We start from the raw sequence: 22392 nt of genomic DNA, 5'->3' as shown, positions 1-22392 counted from the left end.
CGAGTTACAAAACTGGTCTCGAAACTTTTTTTGAAGTTTTAACTTTTAAAAATTATAACTGGTCTAAAATTGAAATTCCTTTGAAACACATCACAGCTTTTGCAAGAGATACAAACCGCTTCCACAGTGTTGCTTCTTCTTCTTCCAGAGTTTATGTGATGTTGGTACCATAGCGCCACCTGCTGGACTGGAGTGTGGAGCAGAAGACCGGCAGGAATATTTTTTTTTTGGTGATTTTAAATTTTTCAATCGACATAACATTTCAAACGTTATTAGAAACGTTTAAATTTAAACAGATCATAAATCACAGGAGCCAAGTCTCACTCACTGACTTCTGTTACTTTGAATTTTTAATACATAATTTTTGTCATAACCTGTATTTTTATTTAGGTTTAAAATGTAATACCTTATTTTCCACAGGTATTTAGAGCTGTTGTTTAAACTTAATGGCTTTAGGAAGCAGCTGTTTGAGGTTTTTCTCAGGTGTTTTATTGAGTTTTTGGAGAAACAGTTTCTTGTCTCAGTCAGTCTAATGCAGTTTTAAGATCTTTACTGCGTTTCTTCTGCTATGTTTTGTTTGTGTGTGTGTGTGTGTGTGTGTGTGTGTGTGTGTGTGTGTGTGTTGTATCACGTACAGCTCTCTGGAGGTCAGTCCATCACTCAATATCGCCAGTATTTAATGGAGTGGCTCCTTAATGAAATGAAACGCTGAGTGGAATATTAAGTACTTGAAGCTTTCTGTGTGTGTGTGTGTGTGTGTGTGTGTGTGTGTGGTTGTGAGAAGCAGCCTCGTGTGTTTAAAACTAAAGGACTGGCTGAAACGTAAAATTTCTGAAATTCGGTGATTAGACCCATGAAAAAGGAAATTGTAGAAGTTCAGTGAAAAAGATTTTCGATTTCAGGTGAGTTAAAATCTAGACGTTTATATAAATATATTAAAAGCCACAGTTTTGACATTTTAAACCAACTATCACAGAATCTCCTGGAGTCTATTAACATAGAGCAGGAAAGATTTCTTCTTGGTTTTTAAGTGAAGTAAAATTCAATTAAACATGTTTATAAATATATTTTAATAAATTAATTGGAATAAAAACATCTGTGACAAATACATACTGCTTTATTATTATTATTATTATTATTATTATTATTATTATGCATGGCTTTAAGTTTAATTAAATGTAAGAATCTGAACTTCATATTTTATATATTAATACATATTTAAAAAAAGAAAAATTACACATTACATTAATACATTAGTTGATGTACAATATTGCCTTAATTTTATAAAATGTTTTCTTTCTTTCTTTCTTTAATTATTTATTTTGCACTGTTCGGGTTCACTGCTGTGGTAAATGTTTAAATGTTTAACTTAGATAAATTTTAAAATAATAATAATAATAATAATAATAATAATAATAATAATAATAATAATAATCTTGCAATTATGCATATTTACTGAGTCAGAGGTCTGTTTGGAACATAAAATGTAAATAATTTATTAATTACATTTTTTATTATATTATTTTTTATTTATAATTCATTGTATTTAAATTAAATGCATACATTATGTATGTATAATAAGAAATAAGGATAAATATCTTCAAAAGAAAAAAAACTAATGTATTATAAATAATAATAATAATAATAATAATAATAATAATATTTTTGATGAGTTTGTTAACCTGATCATATAACATTTAATATTAATAATTTTATATCTCTCTTTATACCTCCCTCTATATAATCTGCCTGAGGTGTTTAATAAGCTGTACAGTGTGTGAATAATAAACTCTGTAACATTGAGCAGTGTGAGGTGAGGAGTGATGGGGTGACGTCACTTCCTGCTGCTCTGGCTGATATAAAGCGTGCGATCCGCTGCAGCAGCTCCTAGTGTATGTGTGTATATGTGTGTGTGTGTGTGTATACTGTATGTGTGTGTGGTCGGTGTGTGTGTGTGAGTGATGCTGATACGCAGATCCAGCATGCAGCCTTAACTCATCAGCACTGGCTCTGTTCATCTATTGAGCACAGACTGTGTGTGTGTGTGTGTGTGTGTGTGTGAGAGAGAGAGAGAGAAAGTGTGTGTCTGTGTGTGTGAGAGAGAGAGTAAAAGCTGTGTGCTCCTGTACACTCCTCACTCAGAGTCATGAGAGCTCCGAGATGTGCTCTGCTCCTGCTGCTGCTTCAGTGCGGTGAGTCTAACACACACACACACACACACACACACACACACACACACACACACACACACACACACAATACATACATCATCATCAACATCAGCTGTGAGGAACTTGTTCAGCACCACGAACAGCACCAGTGTAGGGCACTTACTGTACAGCACTGGGAGTAGAGCACCTAGTTTAGTGCATTTATTGTAAGATGAAAGATCTAGGGCACTTACTGTAGGGCACTTACTGGTGTAAGGCACTCGACGTATCCTTAGGGTAGGGTACTCGATATAAGACATAGTGTAGGGCATCTTCTGTAAGGCACTTGGTATAGGGTATTTAATGTAGGAAACCTGGGGTAGGGCACTTGATATAGGGTACATATATAGGGTTCATTGTATACGTGGTGTAGGGCACAAACTGCAAGGTACTTTATGTAAGACACTTTGTGTAGGGCACTTGGTACAGGGCATCTTTTGTAAGGAACTTGGTGTAGGGCACTTGGTGTGGAGAACTTGGCATACGGCACCTACTGTAGGGCACTTGGTGTAGGGCTTCTTCTGTAGGGCGCTTGGTGTAGGGTACTTGGTGTAAGGAGCTTATGGTAAAGCACTTGGTGTGTAGAATGCCTTCCGTAGGGATTCTGTATAGGGCCCTTGATGGAGGGAGCTTAGTATAGGACACTTGGTGTAGGGCACCTGGTGTAGGGCATCTTCTGTAAGGAGCTTGGTGTAGGGTGCTTGGGGTAAAGCACTTGGTGTTCCTTCTGTAAGGCATTTTGCATTGGGCACTTCAAAGATGGAGCTTTATGTAGCACACTTGGTAAAGGGGACTTGGTGTACAGCACATTCTGTAGGACACTTTGTGTAAGGAACTTGTGGTAGAGCACTTGGTGTAGGGAGTTTGTTGGACAGCCCCTTGTGTAAGGCATCTTCTGTAAAGAACTTGTTGTAGGGAGCTCAGCCTGGAGTGTTTTCTCCTTTTCTGCCACAGTGGTTTGTGCATCATTATTATTATTCATTAAATAACAGAGTTTTTATGAATTTATCGTTATGTGTTTAATGTGTGAAACGAGTGTGTGTGATCTCCTGTTCGCACTGACATTACAGCAGGGATAAACACTGACTCCCTCAGCAGCCTCTCGGTTTTCTCTCCTGAAGTTGTTTCTCACTGGGGGGTGAAGAAATTACGGTTAAACATTAGATCTGTTTACATTGTTTATTTTTCCCTGAATTGATTTTCCCATATTGTTTATTTTTCTTTGATTGTCTTGTAAAATGTTAACTTTATATAAATGTTGGAAAATAAATCTCTAAACATGTACTGGTTTGACAAAGTTCTCTCTCATGAAACATATCCTTGACTGTGTGTGTGTGTGTGTGTGTGTGTGTGTGTGTGTGTGTGTGTGTGTGTGTGTGTGTGTGTGTTGTTCTGACATCATTAAATATATCTGTGTGACTCACTAAATCATCTTCCTTCCTCCTCCAGTCTCCTCACTTCCTGTCTCACACACTCACCTGGACAACGAGGATGTGAAGGTAAACATCACACACTGTTATTGTTCGTTACACCACAGCTGAGCAACAGAACTCTGTAACAGTGGCTATTCATCACATGGGTTCAGAAGTGGAACCTTTAATTATTAAATCACAAAGAAAGGAGGATTACCTGAAGATAAATCGTTGTATTAGTAATCATTGATTGGTCTTTAAGAAACAGTGGTGATCAGTGATTAGTTACTTGGAACACTGGTCATGAGTCGTAGGTCATGAGGGAACAGTGGTGGTTAGTGATTGGTCATTGGGAGACATTGGTGGTTACTTACTTGAGCTCGGATTAACTCTTAACCAGCCTCACGGCGTCAGGACCTTATCCTGTATTCAGGGTCGCGGGGACCTGGAGCCTATCCCAGGAGGCTTAGGGCATGAGGTGGGGTACACCCTGGACAGGGTGGCAATCCATCGCAGGGCACACACACATACACACACTCTCACGCTCATTTACACAATACAGGCAATGTGGGAACACCTAACCTGCATATCTTTGGACTGTGGGAGGAAACCGGGGTACCTGGATGAAACCCACCAAGCACGGGGAAAACATGCAAACTCCATGCACACAGAGACGGGTATTGAACCCGGACCCTGGAGGTGCAAGGCGACAGTGCTAACCACTACACCACCGTGCCACCTCAGTGGTGGTTAGTAATTGGTTTTGTGAATCATGGTGGTTAGTATATATATATATGTATATATATATATATATATATATATATATATATATATATATATATATATATATATATATATATATATATATATATATATATATATATATATATATATATATGTATCTTGTTAAACAAATAAAATATTGAGTCACAAATGTACAAACTGACTCACGCATCATTGTAAAACACCACAATACTGCACTCCCAGGTGGGTTCTTCATTCCTTTAGGGCTATGAATATAAAAAAATTTGATGTAGTGGTTCTGCACAGAACATTTTAAGGGACCTTCACTGAATATGGTTGTAGATGTGCTCTTTAAAAATTCACAGATTCATGAAAGAGTTGGATTAGAATCGCTTTTTAATGATAAAGTAATGACCTTCAGAAACAAGCATGAAAACTGAACATGCATATTTGAATACAATATTGCAGAGCTAATATTTCATGTGTGTGTGTGTGTGTGTGTGTGTGTGTGTGGGCTACACATTTGCTGCATTTGTGACTCAACATCGTGACAGTTGGTCTCTGCCGTTTCTAAAAGAGTTTGGAGTGTGGAACACAGCACGGCGGTCTTGTGTAATGAAGCCTGTAGGATCAAATGGTGAAGGTTTAGTCAGTGTGTAACGGAGCTCGGATCAACTCTTAACCAGCCTCACTGCGTCATGCTCTGTTACTCCTGCTTCCTGTGTGTCACTGTGACCTTTCGATCAGGGTGAAGTTATCAAGGAGTGGGCACGATTTACTCGTTAGTCATAAGTAGTTAGCATAAGAAAGCTGGAGAGTGGGGGATAAAGAGGTATGAGGTGCTGAGTTTCAGGATCTCATCCTGGTCCTGCTGAAATCTGTGTGAAATCTGACGCTCTCTCTCTCTCTCTCTCTCTCTCTCTCTCTCTGATAAAGGACACGGCAGGGTTCACATCTCTGATCGATGCTGATTAGGGAGAGTAATGAGAAGACTCAGCGTGTGTTTAGTAGAGAGAGAAAGAGAGCCATGAAGGACATTTAGATGCTATAATACAATAAACAGTGTGACTAAAGTAAACTCTGGGACAAAATGATGCGACAAGGTTTCAGTCCACAGTTGAAATTTTGGACCGTTGAAACCAGGTGAACGGGAGCTGTCCAGGTGCTAATTACCTCATTTAAGTGTTAAAAGGTTTAAGTCACTGTATGAGGCCATTGATGCTCTTGCCTTTCACTCTTACTTTCCCATTTGGCTCCATTGAGTGATGACACATTTTGGTGATTTTGCTGCTTGGTGGCTGTCTGAAGCAAAAAGTTGGACTTAAACCAAATCAATGCTCAAGACAACAGTGTGTCTTTAGGGTATATTGAAGAGACGGTCAGGGGGAAGCCGAATTATGTATATACAGAAACATCTGTGTATTAGAAATGCGTGTCACCACAGTCACCTGGTTTATCTCATACACTGTATATTATAAGCTGAGAAATATTTATTGCTCATTTTTCCAATGCCTAATTTTTTGCTGTTGTTCCAAATGTAGATGTTTTAAGTGGCTTTAGATAAAGAGTCTAGTAGTTGGACTGTTGCTGAAACCTTGAATTCTCGGATAGTGAGATCCTGTACAGGCCACTGGATCATACTCACAGCTGCAGGGTTATAAAAATTCTCTCCTATTCCGCCTGTAGCGTGAGTCATGTGAACGCCTCTCCACTTCACTAACTTCGAGTTGGTCGTTATAAATGTTGTCATACAACACAAACATCCACGGTTATGAACTGCTGCTCTTCCTTTATTTTTTTGTTCCTCGTGGAGAACCCTACAAGTTCCTAGGCAAGGCGTTTGCCTTTTCTCAGCGGAGTACGCATGACCACAAAGCGTAACAAAGGAAATAAATAAAGATATTGTCTTTCTAAATGAGAATTTTAAGCCAAGCTTCATTAGATTTTGTGTGTTCTGTTGCCCCACAGGTGGTTAAGTGTATCGTGGAGGTTCTGGCTGATGCTCTGAGCCAGCCTCAGTCCCTCCCCGTGTCTCAGAAGTGTCTGGAAACCCTCAGGACCGGTGAGATATTTATAATAAATAAATACATGTATATTTTTTAATATATTTTGATAAGATGAAGTTTATTGAACATTGGTCTGTAAAGTAACATTTAAGTCACATTTATGGAAGAAGTTTATTTAACACAGTATCAGGTTTTAAGCTGAATGCCCTTCCTGGTGCAGCCGTCCAACTCTATCGAGGCTTGGGACTGGCATTCAGATGGACCTGACCTGATTTGGTCTCCGCAAGAGTTTGAAACTGGTCACGCGGGTTTTTTAATGTATACAAATATCTCCAAGAAGCATGTTCACGGGGATCAGTCGGAGATGCAGCTGCTGAAACAGTGAAAGCCAGTACCGTCCTACAACCACCATGCTTTATGGTTAATGATAAGCAGAAGCGCTTTGGCTAAATGCAGTGACACTGTGATCCAGCAGAACATTATTCCACACAAGTTGAGTTTTCGGCGAACTCCACAAGCCGGTTTTTGGAGTTTCCAGGCGTCCCCGTCCTCACCCGTCCTCGTGCCCATCACTCTGACCTTGCTAATGTAATACTTAATGGGTTTCATTTTCCCCTCGGCTACACACTGCTCACACAGCAAAGTTCCTGTGAGGAAATACGAGCTGTTCCACATCACTGCCTGCCTCACCTACACACACTCACTTATACACACACACACAGTCAGAGGTGAAACACAATTAGAGCGTTAGCAAAATTTCAGGGCTTAGTGATGAGAAATGAAACGTGTAAGGACAGAGAAGAGGAGTGATGGACATAAGGAGAGAGAGAGAGAGAGAGAGAGAGAGAGAGAAAGATGTTATCTGGAATGTGAACAGCTGAGTCAGCACTGTGTGGGTCAGCAGAAAAGGAGAAATGTGACTCTGCACAAATTTAACACACACGCACACACACACACACACACACACACACACACACACACACACACACACACACACACAGAGTGATTAATTGTCCGGCTTTATGAAAGGACATAATTCTCACTGCAGCTGATTTACACAAATCGAGAAGAAAAGTGATGCAAAACTCAGACACACTCGGGCAAGAAAAACTGACAAAATACTTATTTATCATATGTACATAATAGACATTATTATATCGATTTGTGTTGAAATTACTTTTAACTTCAGCAAAAACGACACTCGCAAACACTCAGAACTGATTACGGAGCTCTTGTGCTGAAGGCGTTGGAGCGATTTGCTGCAGTAGCAGCAGCAGAACTCAGACACACACACACACACACACACACAGAAGCAGGCGAGTGTTCAAGGAGGCTTTCATTTTCTTAATTGGGAGCAAAAAGAGCAGAAAGGAATGCAGAGTGGGCAAGTAATGCTGTCTCAATTTGGAGAAGACTCAGGGAAGTGTCAAGGCAGTTAATGCTGGTTGCAGGGTGCGGCGAGGGGACGACCCAGGACTCTTCCAAGCTTAGCAAGAGTGGAAGATCTCAACAGAGGAAGAGCATAGCTGTCTTTGCAAAGTAATAAACGAAGTGTGTCAGCACCAGTACCGAGACAGAAACTGCTCTGTGAACGCAGCAGGCTTTTATCCTGTCTCATCTCCTCTTAGACAGTGAGGATCTACAGTGATCTCTAATGCAGTATTAGTGGTATAGAGGGCCACCCTCACAGTACCCCTGTCCTGTCCAGATCAAAGCCTATTGCTGTTATCTGAGTCCATACCTTTGTGAATGCCCGTCCTACCTTATGAAAGTTCTGCTAAGACAGAAACCTCTTAGTTATTTGGGAATTTTTGTCTTTTGCCTGTGATTTACAACCACAATGGATTGTCCACTGGAGAGGTAGTACTTCAACATCTTAATGGCCCGTTTTATGACCACTGCTTCTTGTTCCACTGCACTATATTGCCATCCTGCAGGGGTTTTCTAGCCATATATAAAACCAGTGGGTCTTAAGATTCAATTATTTTGTCAAATGTACTTTACAGCATAGTCATAAGATTTTTTCTTGTACTCTAGTTAAGAAGCTGGGGTCAGAGCACAGGGTCAGCCAGGAGACAGCACCACTGGAGCTGATAAGGTTAGAGCCATGTCCAAAGCCTTAACGATGGCTTGTTGGTGCTGGGGGTTGACCCCCACACCCCACCCTTTTGATATAATAGTAAGATCAGTAATCCAGAGCCTTAACCATTTGAGCCCTAATTCACCACTCTCCTCTGTTCAAGTTCTAGGAGAACATGGTGCCCAGGCCTGTCTCTGAAGCATTTGTGTGTTTTAATCAAAACCATGGAGTTCCATGGAAACAGGCACTGGTAGACTCTTATCGCATCTTTTTCCTCTACTTCATCCACAATGGCTCAATTGAGGGCTTCTGGGACTTGTGGAGTACGGCTGCTGTTAGACCATGTACAGACTCTACCTAGGCCAGGAACATGCCATTTACACTGGAGACCAGGGGGGTACATGTTCACCTGGCAGAAACCCATGGCATGGAGCTGGTTGCTTATGGATCCGTTTCACTTGTGTTTCCATTATATGCTCTCCTATGATGGGAGGTGCCTGGTCCTTCCAATCCTGAATAATACTGGCATATTCAATCCCAGGTTTTATGGTCACATCTTGTAGTCCTTGTCTTTTTTAAAAGAGGATGCCATAGTCTACAATTACTAGTGTGTCCTTATCCATTTTAGGGTGCCCCAATCAGTTCAGTCATTGCACTTGAGAAGGCTATGCCAGTGATAGGAACTGAAATGAGAAGGATGTGTGTAGGCATTTTGGGAAAGGAAAGGGAATATGTTCTCATCACATTGTGCGTGTCTGGAAATTTTCTTACTATTAAACATAGCTTAGATTTCTACTGTTGATTTTTTTACCATGCAACTTCACCAAGCATTTAAGTGATCTCCATTCATGATGTTCTTCCAACTGCATTTCGTCGACAAAGTTAAAGGTTCAGCAGTACTTCCAGGTTTTAATAATGTGTTGTTCCCAATTCCTGTCATTTTAGCTGTTTTTTTAAATATCATGTGTCCAAGTCTTGTATTCGTCTCATATTAAAGTATATTAATGTATGTGTATTTAAATGACACACTTACTGCCTCCTGTGCATGTGTGTGTATGTGTGTGTGTCTATGTGTGTGCACATGCATGTGTGCAGACGACAGGCTCGTGACCATTCTGCGTCACCAGAACTTCCTCCAGGAGCTGCAGGACATCGCTGGAAAAGGTTTTCAAATCATTCCTCGAATTTCTCAGATGTTTGAATTCAAATAGGTTTTTTTTTGCGTCATGTATTTAATTCTGTTTTCTTCTATCCCAGGAGCCAATGAGGGATCTGAGAAAGGAACAGAGGAAATTTCTGACCATGCTCAAGACCTCCATGAACCTCCAGGTAAAAAGAAACAATTTTTTTTTTTATATAGACAATGTATTTATTTTAACACATCACCATACAGCCTGGGGTTTGTTCCCAAAATTTTGAGATTGATGCAAATATTAATTTTCACAAAGTCTACTGCTTCAGTGTTTTTAGATCTTTGTGTCAGATGTTACTCTGGTATACTGAAGTATAATTACAAGCATTCCATAAGCATCAAAGACTTTTATTGAGAATTACATCTGGTTTATGCAAAGGGTCAATATTTGCAGTGTTGATCCTTCTTTTTCAAGACTTTTTGGCTTGCTGTCAATCAACTTTTGGGTCATAACCTGACTGATAGTGCAGCCCATTCTTACACAATCAGTGCTTGGAGTTTGTCATAATTTGTGGGGTTTTGTTTGTCCACCCGCCTCTTGAGGATTAAGCACAAGTTCTTAATGGGATTAAAGTCTGGGGCGTTTTCTGGCCATGGACCCATAATTTCCATGTTGTGTTCTCCGAGCCACTTAGTTATCACCTTATGGCGAGGAGCTACGTCATGTCACCAAACTGTTCTTGGTTGTTTGGTGGAAGTTGCTCTTAGAGAATGTTTTGTTTCATTCTTTATTTATTGCTGTGTTCTTAGGAAAAATTGTAAGTGAGCCCACTCTCTCGGCTGAGAAGTGACCGCACATTCAAATTCTCAGGAATGCTTCACTGTTGGCATGACGTAGGACTGATGATTTGTCTTTTCCTCCTGACAGATCAGTCCATGCTGATGGCCTTCCTCACACCGGGAGAGACAGTGAAGGAGAGACGAGCAGAGGAGGAGGAGGAGAAGAAGGAACAGAAGCCTCAGAAGAACGAGATCATCACCAGCCCTAAGGAAATGAACAAGGGCGATGAGAAAGTAGAACGAGTGGTGATGAAGAAAACTGAAAACATTGAAGAAGAGGAAGAAGGTGATGGCAGTTTGTATGATTATGTATTAAATTCAGTCTTTAACTTCAGCTGAACGTGTAACAGAAAATATACTTTAGAAAAACAATCTTGTCTCCTGCTGATGTAAACATCCAGTTAGAGATGGCTAGGTAGTGGTTGTCATGGTAACACTGTATGAAAAAAACATACTATATATAATGACAGGATTTCAATGTTTTGTTGTGCTTACTGTGGATGTGAATTATAATTTTTATATATATTATAATAATAATTATTATATGATGGAGGGTCGAGGTGATTATTAATTGATGGAGAGTAGAGGTGTTGTGAGTGATGGTTTGATTCCTTCAGCAGATGAGGCAGGAGGAGCTGGAGCTCCAGAACACAAACGTGTGGAGCATGAGAAGGAGCATGAGAAGGAGCATGAGGAGGAGCACGAGGAGGAGCAGGGGGAGGAGTCTGTTGAGAGAAGCAAGACTGGTGTGGGGAAGCAGAAACACTGGAGTCATGGCAGAGAGCCGGTCCACCGCAGGGCATACGGCCAGCAGGAGGCGCCGCACCACTCTAAAGAGGTGTGGAAGAGCCCTGAGGAGGAGGAGCTCCAGATGATGGCAGGAAGAGACACTGAGGAGGGCAGCGCCACCAAGAGGACCGAGGTAATGTGGCGTGTAATGGGAAGGGATGGAGAGAGGGAGGGTGGGAGGAAAAAGCAAAGGGAAATGGGTCAAGAAATAAAAAATTACAAAAGATGAAGAGAAAAGGTTAAAGGTAAGCAAAAATAAAGTGAAAATATAAAAGGAATGAAGGATAAGCATGGGGAAAGCAGGAAACATGAAAACATGAAGTGCAAAATCGAAGGAAGGAGTCAAGTTTAAAAAATGTGGGGTTTGATCCTGAGCTCAGGTCACTGTGTGTGTGTGTGTGTGTGTGTGTGAGGCTTTCTCCAGTATGCATGCTGCTAATTGGATTGGTTAATAAAAAATTTACATATTCTTTGTGTGTGTGTGTGTGTGTGTATGTGTGTCTGTGTGCACGCTGTAGCGCTCCTTATGGCACCGTAAGCTGACAGATGGAACTGAGACGCTGCTGCAGAACAGAAACACTACAGTTTTATTTAAAATGCAGTGAAACGGTTTAAACACTCATTAATGTCTGTGTTTTAGCCAAATCTGTTCATTCGGAGACTCGTGTGTACACTGAGTCAGTGTGTTTCACTTGTGTTGTGTTGTGTTGTGCTGCAGGACGCCGAGATGGAGAGTTTGGCTGTGATGGAGAACGAGTTGGAGAACATGGCTCAGAAGCTGCACCGGCTGCGACACGGCTGAAACACACCGGCGTTCCTCCTGACCTTCACCCTCTGTCTGAAACACACACACACACACACACACACAGACACACAGACCGCCACGCAGGACATGATCTGCTTTAGCTTCAGCGCTGTCTCGCTTGCTTACTGAAGAAAATCTCACAAAACACGAGAATACATCTGTAATAATAATAATAATAATAATAATAATAATAATAAAATAATCGTTATAGAGGAGGAGGAGGAGTTTATACACATGTGCATGCGTTCTTTCGATAATGCAATAATGTTTCTAATTAAATAGGATTTAACTGTAATTACAGGTGGGAATTGTTTTAGAAAAATAAACACAGAGAGAGATCTCAGAAACCCGAGGGAGTGTGCTGTGTCTGATGTGATGTCATAAAGGAGACACGAAATGAAACAAATGTCATAAAGCTGCAAGTCAGGACGATGAGACATGACAGGAGTTAAGTCCAGGTTAAACACCAGAGCACAGGGAGGGATAAGGAAACAGCACCCACACTCACCGGCCACTTCATTTGGTACACCTGGTAAACTGCTCGTTAAAGCAAATATCTAATAAGAAAAATCAAAAGGCAGCAACTCAGTGGTAACGACAATCTGCTGAAGTTCAAACTGAGCATCAGAATGGAGGAGAAAGGTGATTTTAAGTGACTCTGACCGTGACATGGGTGATGCTGCCAGATGGGTCGGTCTAAGTATTTCCAAACTGCTGATATACAGGGATTCTCAAACACTACCATCTCCAGGGTTTATAGATAATGGTGCAAAAATGGGAAAATACCCAGTGAGGGCAGTCCTCTGGGTGAAAATGTCTTGTTGATGCCAGAGATCAGAGTGGATCTAACTGATGGAAAGGCAACAGTGACTCAAATAACATCTTGTTATGACCGAGGTATTCCAAAGAGCATGTCTGAATGTTGAAACTTAAACCAGATGTTCTACAGCAGCAGAAGAACACGGAATTGAGGCTACAGGTCACATGGGCTAAGGAAAAATCGGACAGTAGAATATTGGAAATATCGCCTGGTCTGATGAGTCTCAATTTCTGTTGTGGATGGTCAGGTCAGAATTTGGCCGAAACAACATGAAAGCATGGATCCGTCCTGCCATGTATCAGTGGTTCAGAATGCTGGTGGTGTAATGGTGTGGTGGAGAGTTCCTTGGCACACTTCAGATCTCTTAGTACCAACTGAGCATGGTGGGAAGAAGCTCCTCCTCAGTCTCTCTGTGTTGGCCTTCAGGGAGCGAAATCAGTTTCCTGAGCACAGAGAGAACAGAACATTGTTGGGGTGGCTGAGGTCTTTTAAGAACTTCCTGGCTTTGGTCCAGCACCGCCTGCTGTAGATTGAGTGCAGGTCAGGGAGCTCGGTGTGGATGATGTGCTTAGCTGATCTCACCACTCTCTGTAGAGCACGTCTGTCCTGCACGGTGCTGTTGCTGAACCAGGTCGTGATGTTTCCCGTCATGATGACAGGTCCTGCATGATGTGAACACCGAGGTGTCTGAAGTTCTCCACTCTCTCCACTGGGCTACCATTGATGGCGGGGGTCTGGTAGTTCCTCTCCTGCTTAGTACTAAAGTCCAATATCAGCTCATTTGTCTTGCTAACATTCAGGAGTAGGTTGTTTCTCTGGCACTGGTTATCCAGATTCCTAATCTCCTCCAGGTAGGCCGTCTTGTCAATGTCAAAGATCAGGTCTACCACGACGGTGTCATCAGCAAACTTGATGATGGTGGTGGAGTCGGTAGTGGCCACGCAGTCGTAGGTGTACAGACAGTACAGCAGGGGGCTCAAAACACAACCCTCGGCAGCTCCAGTGCTGAGGGTGAAGAAGGCTGAGACATGTTCGCCCATCTTTACTGCCAGTTAGGAAGTTGAAGATCCACTGACACATGGATGAATCCCAGGTGCTTCAACTTGGTTGTGAGTGTTAAATGAAAAGCTGTAATCAACAAAGAGCATTTTAACATAAATCCCCATTTTAGTGTCCAGGTAAGTGAGTGATGTATGGAGGAGGTGAGAGATGGCATCATCTGTAGAGCGGATCGGGCAAACTGCACTGGATCCTCTGGATAGCTGCTCAAAGCACTTCATCACTACTGAAATCAGGGCTATAATTAAAGCAGAATGGGGTTCCATTGGGACAGGTACAATGGTGGACTCTTTAAAGCATGCGGGGATTACCGACTGGAATAAGGAAAGGTTGAATATTTCAGTGAACACAGGAGCTAGCTGGTCTGCGCAGGCTCTTTTGACATCAAGCTCACACACTAGAGCAACTCACTTTCCCTCAATGCACAGATGGAGATCAGCAACAAGGAATGGCTTTAGGTCCTACATGATGTGAAGACTCAGTGAGATCAAAGATTAGTTGGAATAAGAGTGCTTTATAACTTCCTCAACTGGAAACAGGAAGTGTATTGAATTCAGTGTAGGGTGCCCTCTGGTGGTGGAGCAGAGGTGTGCATGTGATGGATATAACATGAAAACTAGCGAAAAGGTAAATAAACAGGAACAAATAGACAGATGTGAGGTTTGGTGGATTAAACTAATGAAAACAGATCAAACACACACAACAGGGTTTTATTTATAAACTCTAGTGTTTATTCTTCACACCCGTTTCATTTCATATGACATCTTGTCTCTTCTATAAATGCAGCACAACAACATATACACAAATATAAACAGTGTGTACAGTATGTACAAATATAACACACACCCACACACACCCACACCCACACAGAGACTCAATTACACACCCTTATTAAGAATCTGCATATTTTCATATTTACATTTTTAAAGCCCTATAAGAATAAAGACCGGGTGTAAGTGGTGATTCTGATTGTCTTCTATACACACACACACACACACACACAAACACACACACACATTATCACAATTATGTCACAATTATTACAAAGTGACAGTGTAGGGAAGACAAATGTTACAGTATAAATTAGCAAACTAACTCATTATCAATTTATAATCAGTTGATCAATTATACAACATGTCACCCTGTACACACTGTATTGGGGGTGTAACACAGTGCCAAGGAGTTTCTCTGTATGGGTAAAGTTCCCCGAATATCTCTATATGTGAGTGTGTAACTGGTGAAGTATGATCCTGTGGGACATGAGGTAAGCTAGAACAGGATTTACTTACAATACACACACATTTTGATTGAAATAAAATACATGTACATTATAAATTAATTCAAGATCTTTTCTACACCTCATTTATTCAATAATTCATGTCTCAAGTCAAATGAGTTCAAGTCAAACCGGGACTTTGATGTTATTTCTCGTGAATAAAAGCGATCGACATTTCCAGAAGACGTCGAGCACAGTACAGTGTTGAGAATCTTAGTCACAGTAAAACATTTGAATGGTGCGAACGTTTTAAAGAACGGTGACCACTGCAGTCGTTCTGTGAACATCGAGTGGAACGCCTGATCCCGTTAAAAAATCAACATGCGGACGTACACACAATCATTCACCAACACCACTTGCACATTATTGCCACATGCCCCGTACAATCCTGACCTTGCTCCGAACCGTTTCCACATGTGTGGGACATTAAAGGAGTTCCTGGAAGGCCAGTGTTTCTGATCATGGCTCCAGCGTACTGGGAAAACTGTCTACCTTGATGGTCTTCAAGCACTACTGAAACACTGGGATGAGTAGTAGCATAGTGTAGCAGGAGATTATATAGAGAAATAAAGGGAGTTACTCTCAGAACTGTGTTCTGTTATTCTATACAACAAAAAGTCCTGCTTTGACTTGAACACCCCTTGTAGATGATAGGCTGAAGGTAAAACAGTCAAAACAGCAGCGCTAACTACTGTTTTCATAGCCATCGTTGAGTGCAATTTTCTCGCTGATTACAGCACATACAGCACTTAAGTTAAAAAAAGAGAGATGGAAATCAAACTTTCCTCTAAGAAACTGAGCCAGCTAGCAAAGCATACAGCTTAGCCAAATAATGCTCATGCTGCTCATCATGCAAGTGGGCATGGGTAGTCTGAAAGGCAGAGGATGCACCCAAAATCCAGATACAAGTCTTCTAATCTTAAACATGTCATAATCCTGGAGATGTAGTCTCCTGGTCCAGCTGCTAAAGAAGCAAGAATAGTGGTGCGTTGGAGAATATGGGTTGCGAGGTAACGCTCAGGTGGTTGGTCTTCCTTAAATACATTTCAAACAATCATAAATAAAATTGTACTAGCAGCCATGTTATAACAGGAGTGAGCAGAAAGCTTTCTTGTTCTCAGTGTATTGTGGTGTTTGTAGGTCTATTGACTTATTAGGCAAATGTTGACCGTATAGATACAGCGAAGGAGGAGGTGATGCAACAAAAAATTAAAGACGATCATCATCATCATTATAGTTAGAATCCATCCATCTATCATCTATAGCACTCATCCTGTGTGGGGTTGTGTAGGGACTGGAACCTATCTCAGTGAACTTAGGGAACAGTGCAATGGAGGTAATGGTTGGTTGATGCCATCATATTGCAGGGCACAATCATATACTACGAGCAATTCAGGAACACCACTACAGTGGCCTACAGTACATGTCTTTGGATGGAGCAACCCAAGGAAACCCAACAACAATGGGAATATTATGCAAACTCCACATATACACACACAGATCTCAAGGTAAGATTCGAACACCCAACCCTGAGGGTGTAAAGTGACATCTTTAAGTTCAAGGTTTTGCCCATATTTAGACTAATTACCGAAAATGATATCTCTTGTTTATGATTAGGCTGGACGGTTGTTGATTTCACAATATGAAGATCCAGGATTGAGTCCTGCCGCTGGTGGGTTGCCATACCCCATACTACCCAGCCACTGCATGCAGTTCTGGTCCCAAGCCCAGTTACAAAAATGGAAGGATTGTGTTACGAAGGTCATCTGAAGTAAAACGTTTGCCAAGTTTGTGTGCTCATTCGATGGTCCACTGTGGTGACCCTTTGATGGCAGCAGCCAAAAGAAAGTTTATGGTGGTGTAGCGGTTAGCACTGTGGCCTCTCAAGTCCAGGATCTATCTGTTTGGAGTTTGCATGTTTTTCCCATCCTTGGTGAGTTTTCAAGACATGGAGAGTAGACTAATCTGCATTCTCAAATTGCCTGTAGTAAGTGTGTTTGCTTGTGACGGATTGGCACCCTGCCTCGGGCCAGAGTCCCCCCCTGGAGATAGGCTCCAGGCCCCAAGCGACTTTGTACAGGATTATCTCTATAGCGAGTGAGTGAGTGTTTATTATTATTATTATTACCAGTATTAATTAAATAGCTACTTAGCTTATACTAATTACAATTGTATTACTAATGAAGCGTAGATGATTACTAATAAAAAGATCAAGGGTGCATCATGGGAGCTGTTTTGTTTTTGTTGCTGAAAAGATCGAGCACATTTTCTGTGTGGAAATTTTTTTTTACTCCTTAAACAGCTGTCTCCTCTAAATGTGTACATTCCCTAATTTCCTCACGCCACCTTAAGGCACTTTACGGTTCTAAAAAAAAGCAGAGCAGCTAAATCACTTGGCTTTAACATTGATTTGTTCTTTAACTCTTCCACAATCAGTAGATCTTTTGTCATTACATGTATACAGGCACTACAGGTAGTGATGCGAGTGTTCAGGAAGTGGTTCCGCAGGGTCACTGGGTGGGGGCGTGAGCTGCGAGCGGAGAACGCCGGTGCTGGTGGTAGGAGGACCCCAGTTCGGCGTTGCAGCAGTTTAGAGTCTGATGACTTCCCTTCTTCATCACCTCACTCTCCGTCACCCAGCTGACGCTCTCGTTTCCCAGCATGCCACAGGGCAGCTGGCTCAATCCATTGGCCCGGAGGGGGGCGGGACCCTGTAGGATGCTGGTCAGGTGAGCCAGGAGGTTATCGAAGAACGTCGGGACTCCTTCATAACCTGGCAAAAAGTGATAGGAAAATTATTCACCTTCACTAAAACATGTGCTGTACTGTATGTGACATCTCTTCCTGAGTTTCCAGGACTGTTCTATATAGGGATGAGTTTATGTTGGTTTATGTCTTTGTAGTTGTTAATTCTATGCTATCAATGAAACATTGATGATTATATATTTTATCATAAATTTTTAGTTTTTCACTTATTTATTGCTACATTTCAGAATCACCTCACTATTGCTTAGAATATACATTAGAATTTTACTGACTTAAAACACAGCTAAAATCTCTGACATACGTGCAGTATATCACACAGTACTATCAGAAAGTCTTGACCAGTCTTGGGGGACGTTACTTTTTACAGTAACGTAAACATTAAAAAATTACTATTTACAGTAACGTAAACATTACAAAATTACTAATTACATTACAAAATTACTCTCTTTAAAAAGTAATCAGTTACATTACAGCGTTACTTTCTGATAAAAGTAACTAGTTCAGTACTTTTCTATTGCAGTAAATTAAAACTCCTTTGTGATTCCTCATGCATGTTGTTTTAGTCGAGACCTTTATAATTATTCTACCATCATCACTCAGTAAAGTTTGGACCATAACCTGTTAACTACTAATACCCCCATCTCACCTACTTATACCCCATCTCACCTACTAATACCTCTATCTCACCTACTAATACCCCATCTCACCTACTAATACCCCTATCTCACCTACTAATACCCCTATCTCACCTACGCGGTTTCGCGCGGTGGCCATAGTACGGTTCATCATGATTCACCGCGAGTTTTGGCGCCGTGATTAGGTTTCCATCTTTCTGCGCGTTGCTTCTCGCATAGTCAAACCGCATAGGTGAGATCGGGGTATAACAGCAGAAATAACAGAGGGGGGTGGGTTATCGGGGACGGGGCTTGTGACGACTTTCACACACAAACACACACCATTGGGAATGGGAATGACTGCTGTCTGTCTCACAGATTACATAAATTGTCTGAATAACGGATTACATATTTTTTTAAATAACTAAATAACTGAGTAGTTAAATGGTGGATCTAACGCGTTAGATTACTCGTTACATCAAAAAGTACTCTTTGTGTATTTTTACCAACATGATTTTCCACCTGTACACTAGCACTGCTGTCCTTTTTCACTAATCATAATACTGTGGCCGTGTCCCATTATAAAAGAAAAGCTAGAAATAGCTATGATTTTGCCTTGATGTCATTTTCCACCTTAAATCCACCATCTGTGGATGGACTAAATCCGCACCCGACTTAAAAGTATCGCTAATACACTTATGTCTCAGTCCGGTAGAACGCTGAAGTCTTATCAGGAGCGACACTGTCTCCGTGCTGGTGCGTACGCTAACTGACGCTACCTCATCATGTTTTTGACTAACACTGTTTAGACTTTAATCTCATAAAGATACAACAAAGAACATTCTGGAAATATCTAACAAGCAGACTAACAGCAATAGTAACACCTTTAGTGCATCTGTAATGAACCGAGAGAGAGGTGTTGCCTGACTACACACACACACACACACACACACATATCCACTCACACAGACACATACACACACACACAGTCACTACAGCAACAGCACAGAAGGTCTCCTATATCGTGACACATCAACACATGAGCTGATAAATAAACTGTGACTTTGTGTAGCAACAGATGCTCTAAATATTCACTCGAGAGTCGTTACACTACTGTCACAACCACCGTCAGATTTAATAATGAAGCAAAACTTTCTTCAGCTAAATGAATGTAAAATTAATTACAAATAGAATAAACACATTTCAAAAAACAACATTTTACTCTACATAAAAATTTTACAACATTTTACTCCACAATTTGTGTCATGAAACATCATCATTCTGGAATACTGCCGTGCCATCCGGACAGGAAAGCAAAGCTCCAAACTGGAGATGTGATAACCTGCTGATTCAGTACAATCAGGTCGTCAGCTGAGTTCATTTCATTGCTGGACCTGAGCAACTGAAGTAACCCCAGATCATAACGCTGTCTCCAGAGCTCCTCACTGCATCAGTTAGGGTTAAATAAATTGCAGCTGAACCGTATTAATCACTGCAGATATTTATCCAATGGAAGAGTCTTAAATATTTGCTTAATTACATCCAGGTGATCATTTTTTTATTTTGTTTTCTTTAATGTATATTTTAAATAACTGTTACATTTTAAGTGATTTCTAAATGTTATGTACTGATGATGTCGGCTGCCTGACATTTCGCAGATTAAGCATTTTGTCAGTAATTAGAGCGATACCAATACGTTTATGTGCTTAGAATCCAAAATGTGAACCAGGAAGCAGAAGCGTCTTGTAACACCTGCATGCTTTTTGTAATGGAACATTTTCTATAGAAACAGGAAGTCTTTAAAATAAGGATCGCCACCTTCCTGTCTGCCTCCATACGCCACACGTGTCAACACTTTTTTGTTATATTTTGCTTTATCTGTTTTCCTACCTGGGAAGGCGTTGATGTCGATGATGGCATGTTGTCCTGTCTGGTTGTTGATGATGATGTCAATCCCGAACAGTGACACACCCAGAGTCTGTCTCAAATACCTGGAAATCTTCCGGATGACATCATCACTGGGCGACCTGAACTGACCCTCCAGGTTCTCCCTCTAATGAAGACACAAGGGAACAAGTGGCATAGAAACATGAGCACTGGGAAAACATGAAAAGAACACTGGGGGAAAACAAGGAGAACATGACAGGAACATACTGTAAGGAGAACACTGAAATAACACATTAAAAGAACAAAAGAAGAAGATTTAAAAAACACAGGGGAACCCAGAAAAAAAAACACACAAGGAGAACATGGTGAGACACAAAGAAAATACAAAGAAGACATGGAGGGTACCTGGTGAGATCACAAGGAGAACACTGAGGGAATATGGATAAAACATAAGGAGACTACTAAGGGAACATGAAAAGAACATGAGGAGAACATTGAGGGAAACTGGTGAGAACATGAGAACACAGAGGGAATATGGTGAGAACATAGAGGGAAAATAGTGAAAACATGGAAGGAGCATGGTGATATCATGAGGAGACCCCTGAAGAAAAAGTTTGAGAGCATGGCGAGAAGATGAGGAAAACATTGAGGAAATCTGGTGAGAACATGAGGAGAACACTAAGGAAACATTGTGAGAACATAAGGAGAACACTAAGGAAACATTGTGAGAACATGAGAACACAGAGGGAATATGGTGAGAACAATAAATAAAAAATAGTGCGAACATGGAGGAAGCATGGTGAGATCATGAGGAGACCCTTGAGGAAACATAGTGAGAGCATGGAGAGTAACATGGTGAGAAATTGGAGGTAACATTATAAGAACATGGAGAGAAGATAAGGAGAACACTAAAGGTTCTTTGAAGAAGGTTGATCAGAATATGGGGTAATATGGTGAGAACATGGAGGGAACATGCAAAGAACATAAAAAGGTACACTAAAAGAACACAAGAAGAACATGAGAATAACATGAACCACACATTGCTAACATGAAATAAAGGAACAAACAAAGAAAGAGGAGAGAGGAGAGAAAGCTGAGATGCTGAGACCGACTCACAGAGGTGAGGTCTGAAGATGACTCGGGCTTGGACACATGATGACTGTTGAATGATATCGCTCTTCTGTCTGCAACACACACACACACACACACACACACACACACTATATCACTTTCTAGGAAATGTAACTAACAATTATTTTATTAATAAACCTAAGCATTAAGATATAAAACTGACTAAATAAATGTGATTGGTCAACAGCCAGTAGGGGGCAGAGTTTACTGTACAACTAAAGTAAAGCTGTTTGCTGAGGCATGTGGGACAAAGTGAGAGTACCTTTAACACTGAAGTGGGTGTACCTTTAACACTGAGGTGTAACAGGAAGTTGTGTAACAGGAAGTGGCCTTACCTGTAGGTCCGGAGGGGAAGTTCCTGATGGAGGGTCTCTCCACTACGCTGTACGCCTCGCCCACCACAAACACCTTGTAGAGCATGGCATTGTGGTTGATGAAGCTCTGCACCACGCAGGGGGGCGTGATGTCCTTCAGGTCCTCCTCACTGAAGATGATGGCCATCTACAGGACACACACACACACACACACACACAGTGTTATCTTTAGGTAACCATTAACTCCTATTAAATTCTCTTATGCAGCCAAACACACACACACACACACACACACACACACAGGGAGTAAGGCGTATCTGTACTAAGGCGTGTTCAGGTCTGTTTCACAAATGAGATAACGAGGCTGAGCTGTATGTGTGTGTTTATGAAGCTTGTAAACTGTGTGTGTGTGTGTGTGTGAGTGTCTCATAAACACACCTGACCATCATTAAGTCACCTGAAATCATTCCACCAATCTGGAGTAACTCATTATTCTGCACTATCACA

At 41.2% G+C, this 22392-nt stretch overlaps 2 protein-coding genes across 3 annotated transcripts in view; one reads left to right on the top strand and one right to left on the bottom strand.

The window, feature by feature from the left end:
- Positions 1 to 1913: 1913 nt before the first annotated feature.
- chga (chromogranin A) lies at positions 1914 to 12686 on the top strand. 2 transcript variants are annotated; one of them, XM_053489340.1, is made up of 8 exons: positions 1914 to 2192; positions 3660 to 3709; positions 6335 to 6428; positions 9548 to 9616; positions 9710 to 9781; positions 10513 to 10710; positions 11045 to 11346; positions 11932 to 12686. In XM_053489340.1, exons 1-8 carry the CDS (start codon positions 2147 to 2149, stop codon positions 12013 to 12015), a joined length of 915 nt encoding a protein of 304 aa, XP_053345315.1. In that variant the 5' UTR covers positions 1914 to 2146; the 3' UTR covers positions 12016 to 12686. The 2 variants fall into 2 exon arrangements, with proteins under 2 accessions (XP_053345315.1, XP_053345314.1); XM_053489339.1 differs by having other exon boundaries at positions 11042 to 11346.
- A 1669-nt stretch (positions 12687 to 14355) lies between these two features.
- The window catches only part of itpk1a (inositol-tetrakisphosphate 1-kinase a), a 31990-nt gene continuing 23953 nt past the window's right edge, over positions 14356 to 22392 (bottom strand). Inside the window, exons 8-11 of the mRNA XM_053489568.1 lie at positions 21907 to 22072; positions 21557 to 21624; positions 20444 to 20606; positions 14356 to 17946 (exon numbers count right to left, since the gene is read on the bottom strand). Of these exons, the coding sequence (XP_053345543.1) occupies positions 17684 to 17946; positions 20444 to 20606; positions 21557 to 21624; positions 21907 to 22072 (660 nt within the window). The 3' untranslated portion in view covers positions 14356 to 17683. The remainder of the gene's footprint in view (positions 17947 to 20443; positions 20607 to 21556; positions 21625 to 21906; positions 22073 to 22392) is intronic.

The sequence above is a fragment of the Clarias gariepinus genome, chromosome 27 (genome assembly GCF_024256425.1).
Source record: "Clarias gariepinus isolate MV-2021 ecotype Netherlands chromosome 27, CGAR_prim_01v2, whole genome shotgun sequence".
Taxonomy (NCBI): Eukaryota; Metazoa; Chordata; class Actinopteri; order Siluriformes; family Clariidae; genus Clarias; species Clarias gariepinus.
The sequence above is the reverse complement of the archived record's forward strand: the minus strand, read 5'-3'. Positions and strand labels throughout refer to the sequence as shown.